This window comes from Heptranchias perlo, chromosome 7 (assembly GCF_035084215.1).
Source record: "Heptranchias perlo isolate sHepPer1 chromosome 7, sHepPer1.hap1, whole genome shotgun sequence".
NCBI lineage: Eukaryota > Metazoa > Chordata > Chondrichthyes > Hexanchiformes > Hexanchidae > Heptranchias > Heptranchias perlo.
The window spans coordinates 5,583,117-5,595,251 of NC_090331.1; the positions used below are offsets into that span (position 1 = coordinate 5,583,117).

A 12,135-nucleotide genomic window follows, 5' to 3' on the forward strand; every position below is an offset into this window, starting at 1 on the left:
CCCCCGAACCCCTCGATTAGATTCCAGCCTGAACTCACTCCCGGGTATCCATTATTCTATATATAAACCCCCCCGAACCCCTCGATTAGATTCCAGCCTGAACTCACTCCCGGGTATCCATTATTCTATATATAAACCCCCCCGAACCCCTCGATTAGATTCCAGTCTGTAACTCACTCCCGGGTATCCATTATTCTATATATAAACCCCCCCCGAACCCCTCGATTAGATTCCAGCCTGTAACTCTCTCCCGGGTATCTGTTTTTCTAATCTTTAATGGACGTAGACAGAGTGACAGGACGACGGGCAGGAGTCAGGAATCAGCTCATCAGAGCAAGAACAGGGGCAGCAACAGCCGCAGATTCTACCCATTACCACTTCCTGAGATTGATGTTGCCTCTATTTATAATTGTATGACTCGGTAAATTAAATCACTCGCCCTCCTCCCCTGATCGTTCTCCTCTGACATCAACACCTGGGCCCTGGGCCAACACAGAGTCTCATTCCAATCTACATACCATCCAACTGCCTTCAGATATACGCCTGGGAACGAGCAAACTCATTTCATCCTACTGAGCTCTGACAGCCTCGGATTTAACTGGCACACTCAGTCCTGTTATACACACAGTCAGTGCTGGGACACTCAGTCCTGTTATAAACACAGTCAGTGCTGGGACACTCGGTCCTGTTATACACACAGTCAGTGCTGGGACACTCGGTCCTGTTATACACACAGTCAGTGCTGGGACACTCAGTCCTGTTATATACACAGTCAGTGCTGGGACACTCAGTCCTGTTATATACACAGTCAGTGCTGGGACACTCGGTCCTGTTATACACACAGTCAGTGCTGGGACACTCGGTCCTGTTATACACACAGTCAGTGCTGGGACACTCAGTCCTGTTATATACACAGTCAGTGCTGGGACACTCAGTCCTGTTATACACACAGTCAGTGCTGGGACACTCAGTCCTGTTATACACACAGTCAGTGCTGGGACACTCGGTCCTGTTATACACACAGTCAGTGCTGGGTCACTCAGTCCTGTTATATACACAGTCAGTGCTGGGACACTCAGTCCTGTTATACACACAGTCAGTGCTGGGACACTCAGTCCTGTTATACACACAGTCAGTGCTGGGACACTCAGTCCTGTTATACACACAGTCAGTGCTGGGACACTCGGTCCTGTTATACACACAGTCAGTGCTGGGACACTCAGTCCTGTTATATACACAGTCAGTGCTGGGACACTCAGTCCTGTTATACACACAGTCAGTGCTGGGACACTCAGTCCTGTTATATACACAGTCAGTGCTGGGACACTCAGTCCTGTTATACACACAGTCAGTGCTGGGTCACTCAGTCCTGTTATATACACAGTCAGTGCTGGGACACTCAGTCCTGTTATATACACAGTCAGTGCTGGGACACTCAGTCCTGTTATACACACAGTCAGTGCTGGGACACTCAGTCCTGTTATACACACAGTCAGTGCTGGGACACTCAGTCCTGTTATACACACAGTCAGTGCTGGGACACTCAGTCCTGTTATATACACAGTCAGTGCTGGGACACTCAGTCCTGTTATATACACAGTCAGTGCTGGGACACTCAGTCCTGTTATACACACAGTCAGTGCTGGGACACTCGGTCCTGTTATACACACAGTCAGTGCTGGGACACTCAGTCCTGTTATATACACAGTCAGTGCTGGGACACTCAGTCCTGTTATACACACAGTCAGTGCTGGGACACTCAGTCCTGTTATACACACAGTCAGTGCTGGGACACTCAGTCCTGTTATACACACAGTCGGTGCTGGGACATTCTGTCCTGATACACACACAGTCAGTGCTGGGACACTCAGTCCTGTTATACGCACAGTCAGTGCTGGGACACTCGGTCCTGTTATACGCACAGTCAGTGCTGGGACACTCGGTCCTGTTATACACACAGTCAGTGCTGGGACACTCGGTCCTGTTATACACACAGTCAGTGCTGGGACACTCAGTCCTGTTATACACACTGTCAGTGCTGGGACACTCGGTCCTGTTATACATACAGTCAGTGCTGGGACACTCAGTCCTGTTATACACACAGTCAGTGCTGGGACACTCAGTCCTGTTATATACACAGTCAGTGCTGGGACACTCAGTCCTGTTATACACACAGTCAGTGCTGGGACACTCAGTCCTGTTATATACACAGTCAGTGCTGGGACACTCAGTCCTGTTATACACACAGTCAGTGCTGGGACACTCAGTCCTGTTGTACACACAGTCAGTGCTGGGACACTCAGTCCTGTTATATACACAGTCAGTGCTGGGACTCTCAGTCCTGTTATATACAGAGTCAGTGTTGGGACACTCAGTCCTGTTATATACACAGTCAGTGCTGGGACTCTCAGTCCTGTTATATGCATACAGTCAGTGCTGGGACAGTCACTCTACCTATTACTAAAAGGGGTTCTCCTGCCAAAGTTATGGCAAAAGACCTGAGAACTACCGAGAGAGAATGGGGGCAAGATTCATCATGTGCACAAACCCGGATCACCTGCCCATTATACACACCGCCCGACTGAAATCAGCTACTGCCCATTTTAGGCCTGTCCGAAGTTTGGGTTTTATGCCCAGCGAGGCCTGGTTTGACTGTCGGTCTGTTTCTCTCGAACTCCTTTCTCTTACAATGATTCCACAAGCCTACTTCTGACCTTTGCGTGACCCAGCGGGAGGCAAGAGTTGACAGCGAGGTTAGAGTCGCTGTTCCTCACTAACTAGTGACCAGAAATAACTAGCTGCGTTGGTTCCCTTGCTAGCGTTACTAACTGTTGTGTGGCTGGGTGCCCTGTTCTTGGTGACTCTGACAGTTCCTGACGTTGCGGTAAGCTTACCGGAGACGTATATATGGGCGTAGCTCGTGGCCTTCCCCACCTTGTTCGCTATGACACTTTTATAAACGCCCGCGTGTGAATGGTCGACGCAGCGTATGACCAAGCGATGGATGTCTTTATCTGTGGCGGAGAGAAGCCATGGAGATGAGTCAGTTGGCGCAATGAGATGGAAGCAGGCAGGTGCATGGACAGTCTGTCCCGAGGTGGACGGAGGGGCTGGCATGCTAACTCGGAGCGCGCACGACCGGGTCTGGGCGGCTGGTGACGGGCACAGTGAGACCCAACTCTCCGCCAATCCCGCGTGGAAAGAAGCTGCTCGTTTCCCGCACCAGTTCTACGACCCGTGCTGTCCCGGCCCACGACTCCCTTACACGGGGTGTCTGAGAAGCCCAGGGAGGGGCTCGAGAGTGGGGTACAATACTGAGCAACCCCCAGGGCTCCACAGTCTGATTCAAATTCCAGAAAGTTTCAAAAATATTCGACAGCAAAAGGATTGTGTCATGGTCCAGCAGGGTCTGTACTGGGATAGGGGACAGGGAGCCGAGTGTGAGACTATAACACAGTGTCTGTACTGGGATAGGGGACAGGGAGCTGAGTGTGAGTCTATAACACAGGGTCTGTACTGGGATAGGGGACAGGGAGCTGAGTGTGAGACTATAACACAGGGTCTGTACTGGGATAGGGGACAGGGAGCTGAGTGTGAGACTATAACACAGGGTCTGTACTGGGATAGGGGACAGAGAGCTGAGTGTGAGACTATAACACAGGGTCTGTACTGGGATAGGGACAGGGAGCTGAGTGTGAGATTATAGCGCAGGGTCCAGCGGGGCCTGTATGGGTAAAGGGGACAGAGAGCCTCATTTGATAGAGGTGCATGTACCTGGCGAGAGTCTCTCTATCACTGATGATGGTGAGCTGCCGTATGTGGTGATGGAAATTATCACATGTTAAAACCTGAACCACCATTAAAATTCACCATGGTGACACGTGGCCGTGTTATTTGTATTTCTGGGGTGCGAACGGTTTGGTGGATTTACGTACACTGAGTCATCCTCCGCTCCTCTGTGCTGTCGACCTTGTGCCCGTTGTGGTACCAGGTGATGGTGGGGTAAGGGAGACCCGTCACCTGACACTCTAGAACGGCGTCCTTCCCTTCCGTGACCTCGATGTTCTGGATGGGTTTGATGAAGTCGGGCATGGTGAAACGCTCCATCTCGTTCTCTGGGATCTCAGGCTCCTCGGGGATCGAAGGCATCTTCTCCAGCTTGGCCCTGTACAGAGAGAAGACGGGAGATGGGGGATGGCTGGTAGTCAACGGCAACCCCTTTCTCCTCTCATGGGAGGGGAAGGAGAAATCTCAGCTGCTGCCATGACGACACACCGTGGCTCCCTTCCTCCCTCCCTGATGTTTTTGCTCCTGTTCTTTAGTTACAAAAACTGGCCCCATGGTGACCACCTGGAAATTCGAATAGAAGGGGACAGTTTCCTGGTGACTGACCACCAAGGGAATCCACCCGGTAATCCCACTGACCATCAGGAAACTCGGACACAAGGGGTCTATTGACCACCAAGGGAATCCACCCGGTAATCCCACTGACCATCAGGAAACTCTGACACAAGGGATCCACTGACCACCAGGGATCTCAGACACAAGCGATCCACTGACCATCAGGGATCTCGGACACAAGGGATCCACTGACCACCAGGGATCTCAGACACAAGGGATCCACTGACCACCAGGGATCTCAGACACAAGGGATCCACTGACCACCAGGGATCTCAGACACAATGGATCCACTGACCCCCAGGGATCTCGGACACAAGGGATCCACTGACCCCCAGGGATCTCGGACACTCCTACCCAACAATGCTGAAACCTGTGATTCACAGTTTGATAAAGTGTTGCTTCCTCCAAAAGAAACCCCCGTGCTCAACTGTGCTGCTTTGCAGATAATCCAGGCCGACACTCCCAGTGCAGTACTGAGGGAGTGCTGCACTGTCTGAGGTGCCGTCTTTCCAATGAGACATTGAACTGAGGCTCCGTTTGCCCTCTTATAGTGAACATAAAACATGCCATGCCACTATTTCGAAGAAGAGCAGGGGGAGTTCTCCCCGGTGTCCTGGGCCATTATTTTCCCTCATCCAACATCATTAATTGAATTTAAATTCTCAAACTGCCATGGTGGGGTTTGAACTCACTTAGTCCAGGCCTCTGGATTGCTAGTCTAGTAACATAACCACTGTGCTACCATCCCTGATCACAGTGGTTATGTTACTAGACTAGCAATCCAGAGGCCTGGACTAAGTGAGTTCAAACCCCACCATGGCAGTTTGAGAATTTAAATTCAACATCATTAAAACAGATTATCCGGTCATTATCACATTGCTGTTTGCGGGATCTTGCTGTGCGCCAATTGGCTGCCGCATTTCCTACATTACAACAGTGACCTCACTTCATTGGCTGTGAAGCGCTTTGGGATGTCCTGAGGACGTGGAAAGGCGCTACAGAAATGCAAGAGTCCCGTCACTGCCGTCCTTACATGGGCGATGAGACCACAGGCCGTGGTTCCTCCACATACAGTTCCGCTGAACAGAAGGCATCCCCGTGAGCGTTCTGGGCAATGGCGGAATACTCTCCTTCGTTCTCAGTGACCGCGTGCATGATAATCAGCGAGTGCAGTCCCTGGTCCCTCACAATCCGCACCTCGTCCGTCTCCACCACTTTCTCACCTGACGAAGAAAGTTCAAACCAGTCAAATCCGCACATTTAAAAAATAATTTATTCACAAATCACTACAAGTAGCGACACAGGTTAACAAGGCCATAAAAAATGCAACCTAATCACTGGGGTTCATTTCTACAGGGATAGAATTGAAAAGCAGAGAAGTTATGTTAAACTTGCATAGAACCTTGGTTAGACCACACTTGGGGTACTGTGAACAGTTCTGGTCTCCGTATTATAAAAAGGATATAGAGGCACTGGAGAAGGTGCAAAAAAGATTTACTAGGATGATACCAGAACTGAGAGGTTATACCTATCAGGAAAGTTTGAACAGGCTGGGGCTCTTTTCTCTGGAAAAGAGAAGATTGAGGGGTGACCTCAGAATTTCTTCACTCAGAGGGTTGTGAATCTTTGGAATTCTCTACCCCAGAGGGCTGTGGATGCTGAGTCATTGAGTATATTCAAGGCTGAGATCGATAGATTTCTGGACTCTAGGGGAATCAAAGGATATGGGGATCGGGCAGGAAAGTGGAGTTGAGGTCGAAGATCAGCCATGACCCAAATGAATGGCGGAGAAGGCTCGAGGGGCCGTATGGCCTACTCCTGCTCCTATTTCTTATGTTCTTATATGGAGAGCTGTGAGAATGTGGAACTCGCTACCACAAGGAGTAGTTGAGGCGAATAACATAGATACATTTAAGGGGAAGCTCGATAAACACATGAGGGAGAAAGGAATAGAAGGATATGCTGATCGGGTGAGATGAAGCTCGTGTGGAGCATAAACACCAGCATGGGGCTGTTGGGCCGAATGGCCTGTTCCTGTGCTGTAAAATTCTATATAATTCATTCTGGGGAAGTGGACATCACTGGCAATGCTAGTGTTTATTGCCCATCCCTTAGCTGCCCTGGTAGTGGTTTCATACAACTGATTGGCTTGCTAAGCCATTTCAGAGGGCAATTAACAGTCAACCATATTGTTGTGAGACTAGAGTCACATATATAGGCCCAGACCGGGAAAGGACAGCAAATTTCCTTTGCTAAAGGACATTAATGAACCAGTTAGGTTTTTACGACAATCCGACAGCTTCATGGTCACTTTTACTGATACCAGTTTTTTATTCCCAAATTCTCAAACTGCCCATGGTGGGATTTGAACTCACGTTCTCTGGATTATTCATCTAGGACTCTGGATTACTGTCTCTATCAACCTCTCTATTCTCCTATTGTTAGACACCGTGGAGAACTCCCCTGCTCTTCTCTGGAGTAGTGCCATGGGATCTTTTACCTCCATCTGAGAGGACAGACAGGGCCTAGGTTTAACATCTCATCCGAAATATAGCACCTCTGACAGTGCAGCACTCCCTCAGTGCAGCACTGAAGTGTCAGGCTAGATTATGTGCTCAAGTCTCTGGGGTGGGACTTGAACCCACCACCATCTGACTCAGAGGCAAGAATGCTACCCACTGAGCCAAGGTTGACATGTGAGGTACCACACACTGGATTCATGGAACAAAGTGCAGTACTGGGGGAGTGCTGCACTGTCGGAGATGCTGTCTTTCGGATGAGATGTTAAAACCGAGGCCCCGTCTGCCCTCTCAGGTGGACGTAAAAGATCCCACAGCACCATTTTGAAGAAGAGCAGGGGAGTTCTCCCCAGTGTCCTGGGCCAATATTTATCCCTCAACCAACATCACTAAAAAAGAACAGATTATCTGGTCATTTATCTCATTGCTGTTTGTGGGATCTTGCTGTGCGCAAATTGGCTGCCGCGTTTCCTACATTACAGCAGTGACTACAATTCAAGAAAGCCCTTCATTGGCTGTGAAGTGCTTTGGGACGCCCTGCGGTCGTGAAAGGCGCTATATAAATGCAAGTCCTTTCTTTCTTTCGATTTAGATCGTGCTGATTTGCGATATTTCTCTTAATTAAAAGGAGAGGGAATTACCAAAGTGCATCCAGATGACTGTTGGCGGGGGTGTGCCGCTAACTTTGACGTCGAGGTGAGCTGTCCTGCCCTCGATCACGAAGGTGTCGTCCAGCTTTCTGGTGAAGAGTGGAGGGATCGAGGGCAGCACTGTCAGCTGGGCACTGCAGGTCTTCTCATCTGAGGGAAACAAACCGACAATCAGAAGATATCAACCAGGCTGCCTCATAGGAACAGGAGGAGGCCATTCAGCCCCTCGAGCCTGTTCCGCCATTCAATTGGATCATCGGCTGATCAGTATCTTAACTCCATTTACCCGCCTTGGTTCCCTAACCCTTAATCCCCTCACCCAACAAAAATCGATCAATCTCAGTTTTGAAGTTTTCAATTGACCCCCAGCCCCAACAGTTTTTTGGGGGAGAGAGTTCCAGATTCCCACTCCCCTTTGTGTGAAGAAGTGCTTCCTGACATCACCCCTGAACGGCCTGGCTCTAATTTTAAGGTTCTGCCCCCTTGTTCTGGACTCCCCCCACCAGAGGAAATAGTTTCTCTCTATCGACCCTATCAAATCCTTTAATCATCTTAAACACCTCAATTAGATCACCCCTTAATCTTCTATACTCGAGGGAATACAAGCCCAGTCTGTGCAACCTGTCCTCATAATTTAACCCTTTAAGCCCCAGTATTATTCGGGAGGGTCCGAGGTTCAGTAACTGATCCCAAGTGAAACGCCGTGATTGGCCTCAGTGCCCCAGGATGGAGGAAGCAGATAAATAGAATCTTACAGCACAGAAGGAGGCCATTCGGCCCACCCTAGCTGTGCCGGCTCTTTGAAAGAGCTATCCCATTAGTCCCACTCTCCCTGCTCTTTCCCCATAGCCCTGCAAATTTTTCCTTTTCAAGTATTTATCCCATTCCCTTTTGAAAGTTATTATTGAATCTGCTTCCACCACCCTTTCAGGCAGCACATTCCAGATCAGAACAACTCGCTGCGTAAAAAAAATTCTCCTCATCTCCCCCTCTGGTTCTTTTGTCAATTATCTTAAATCTGTGTCCTCTGGTAATATATAGAACAAAAGACAGGTTGTCTCTTTCTGTTCCTGAAGGTGAATTCCCCTATGTAGGTTTTAGGGGTAATAGTAGAAAAATGACTAAATTAGGATAGAATGACTGGAGAAGCTGGGGTTGTTCTCCTTAAGAGCAGAGAAGGTTAAGAGGTGATTTGATAGAGGTGTTCAAAACAGTTTTGACAGAGTAAATAAGGAGAAACTGTTTCCAGTGGCGGGAGGGTCGGTAACCAGAGGACACAGATTTAAGGTCATTGGTAAAAGAACCAGAGGCAAGACGAGGAGAAAAAATTTACACAGCGAGTTGTGATGATCTGGAATGCGCTGCCTGAAAGGGCGGTGGAAGCAGATTCAATAGTAACTTTCAAAAGGGAATTGGATAAATGCTTGAAGGGGAAAAATTTGCAGGGCTGTGGGGAAAGAGCAGAGAGAGTGGGACTAATTGGATAGCTCTTTCAAAGAGCCGGCACAGGCACGATGGGCCGAATGTCCTCCTTCTGTGCTGTATCATTCTTAAATAACTTGACATAAGCAGAAAGCATCACGGGTTAACTAGGCACAGCATGTGTCTAAAATGTCTCTTTGCAGAATAAGCAGTCTGAGCTGCTATAGGAATTAACTGTATTCCTGTAGCGAATCCTCTCTTGGATAAGAATTGTATTACAGACTTTCGGATCGTTATGGTCGTTATTTTTCACAATTCTAGCGTGACGTGCGCCGGATGCTATCTTGGTAAAGAGTTTAGCTCATGCACAAATAACAAACACTGGCATCGTGTAAAGAAGGGAGAACATAGGAACATAGGAACAGGAGTAGGCCATTCAGCCCCTCGTGCCTGCTCCGCCATTTGATAAGATCATGGCTGATCTGTGATCTAACTCCATATACCTGCCTTTGGCCCATATCCCTTAATACCTTTGGTTGCCAAAAAGCTATCTATCTCAGATTTAAATTTAGCAATTGAGCTAGTATCAATTGCTGTTTGCGGAAGAGAGTTCCAAACTTCTACCACCCTTTGTGTGTAGAAATGTTTTCTAATCTCACTCCTGAAAGGTCTGGCTCTAATTTTTAGACTGTGCCCCCTACTCCTAGAATCCCCAACCAGCGGAAATAGTTTCTCTCTATCCACCCTATCTGTTCCCCTTAATAACTTATAAACCTCGATCAGATCACCCCTTAACCTTCGAAACTCTAGAGAATACAACCCCAATTTGTGTAATCTCTCCTCGTAACTTAACCCTTGAAGTCCGGGTATCATTCTAGTAAACCTACGCTGCACTCCCTCCAAGGCCAATATGTCCTTCCGAAGGTGCGGTGCCCAGAACTGCTCACAGTACTCCAGGTGCGGTCTAACCAGGGTTTTGTATAGCTGCAGCATAACTTCTGCCCCCTTGTACTGCAGTCCTCTAGATATAAAGGCCAGCATTCCATTAGCCTTCTTGATTATTTTCTGCACCTGTTCATGACACTTCAATGACCTATTACCTGAACCCCTAAGTCCCTTTGGACATCCACTGTTTTTAACTTTTTACCATTTAGAAAGTACCCTGTTCTATCCTTTTTTGATCCAAAGTGGATGACCTCACATTTGTCTACATTGAATTCCATTTGCCACAATTTTGCCCATTCACCTAATCTATCAATATCACTTTGTAATTTTATGTTTTCATCTACACTGCTTACAATGCCACCAATCTTTGTGTCATCGGCAAACTTGATTATGAGACTTTCTATGCCTTCATCTCAGTCGTTAATAAATATTGTGAATAATTGAGGCCCCAAGACAGATCCCTGCGGGACTCCACTAGTCACATCCTGACAATGTGAGTACCTTCCCATTATCCCTACTCTCTGTCGCCTTTCGCTCAGCCAACTTCCTAACCAAGTCCGTACTTTTCCCTCGATTCCATGGGCTTCTATCTTAGCTAACAGTCTCTTATGTGGGACCTTATCAAATGCCTTCGATATGCGTTCGATCAGCATGCAACGCTGATTTAAAGTGATAGACACCATTTTGCCACTCAACACTCCACTCAACACACTGTCTTAACCCCGACCATCTGAACGTGTCCCAGAGTGCCTGGAATACCCTCACCAGCGCTATTTAAAGGGACCATGCAGGATTTACAGGTTAGTTGCTGGATTATTGCTTCTGGCTGCTGATGCATTTGTAACTGTTTTTGGAGGTCTCCTAGACTTGAATACTAGGACGCGGGGACATAGCCCAACATTTAGAGCCAGGACGTGCAGGAGTGAAGTTAGGAAATGCTTCTACACACAAAGGGTGGGAGAAGTTTGGGAAGCTCTTCTGCAAACGGCAGTTGATGCTCGCTCAACTGTGAATTTTAAATCTGAAATTGATAGATTGCCGTAAACCAAGGATATTAAGAGATATGGGGCTAAGGCGGGAATATGGAGTGGGTCACAGGTCCATCATGATCTCATTGAATGGCGGAACAGGCTCGAGGGTTGAATGCCACTGCCACTTGCTGCCTCCTGATATGCGCCACCTTCTCTTTCAGGAAAGCGAGACGTGTGTCTGGGTGATGTGCCTGTCATGGTTGAATATCTGCCAGTCTGTGTGGCCTGTGAGTTGTGGGTTTGTAAGGGTGAGAGGAAGCATCTGATTGGAAGAGTTGAGTTCTGATGGAAAGAGTTTGTTGGTAGGTGGGTGTTGGGGGGTTTAGTGCGGGGAACAGTGGATGCGGCCAGTGGTGCAGTTGGTAGGAGATGCCACTTGACAGTTGACCTCACTCATCTTGACCATTCATGTCAAAGCACTGAACTTCTTCCTGCACTGTATCCATATTCGTGGTGTTGTGCGCCTGGCATTGACTGCGTCTCCTCCTGCCTCCCACTGCCTCGGGAGCATGTGTCTAGAGGGCCTCTTGCACCCCTCCCCACCCCACCCCCACACTGCAGATATTCTGTCCACCTCTTGCACCAAGCTCTCTAGTGCATCAGCAGAGAACCTTGGTGCACTCTCGCAGACCTGGTACAAACTCAGATCGCAGATTGGTGAGGTCTGGCGAGCAGATTGGAGGATGTGGGATTTAGTAGTGCACAACCTTTAATCAATGTCTTAAAATAACTCATCAGTTTGTAAACATAGGGAAGGGAACTGCATCTTTGTTATATGTGTGCGATGTCTGATCTCTGTTCAGACTCCATGCAGACAGCAGACTGTTATTTTTAGCAAATAACAGGTACCAGCTACCTTTAAGAGATTTTAAGAGACATCCTCCCTTTAAGAGACTGGGGCCCCCCCTGCTGGTGTAAAGTCCAAACGTCATTGAATCCTGATGTCAATGCTGGTTTGGAACGCTTGGTTTGGATGAGTGTTCAGGCAGGACAAATGCCTCAGAAGCACCGGGTGTGGGTTAATCGCGGATCGCCAAAGCCGCGCCCGGTCTCGGGGGTTAACCAATTTAACCCCCATCTAGTTTTAAAATAGTTAAGTGAGGTAAGAGGGCTGGAATACAAAGGGGTGGAAGCTATGTTACAGCTGTACAGAGCTCTAATTGGACC

General features: G+C 48.3%; 1 protein-coding gene across 6 annotated transcripts in view; it reads right to left on the reverse strand.

The window, feature by feature from the left end:
- The window catches only part of spega (striated muscle enriched protein kinase a), a 347,514-nt gene that overhangs the window by 150,690 nt on the left and 184,689 nt on the right, over nucleotides 1-12,135 (reverse strand). For all 6 annotated transcript variants that reach the window (XM_067986976.1, XM_067986975.1, XM_067986974.1 and 3 more), the window contains 4 exons: nucleotides 7,562-7,720; nucleotides 5,435-5,624; nucleotides 3,936-4,165; nucleotides 2,895-3,014 (listed from right to left, as the gene is read on the reverse strand). In XM_067986976.1, coding sequence (XP_067843077.1) covers nucleotides 2,895-3,014; nucleotides 3,936-4,165; nucleotides 5,435-5,624; nucleotides 7,562-7,720 — 699 coding nt within the window. The remainder of the gene's footprint in view (nucleotides 1-2,894; nucleotides 3,015-3,935; nucleotides 4,166-5,434; nucleotides 5,625-7,561; nucleotides 7,721-12,135) is intronic.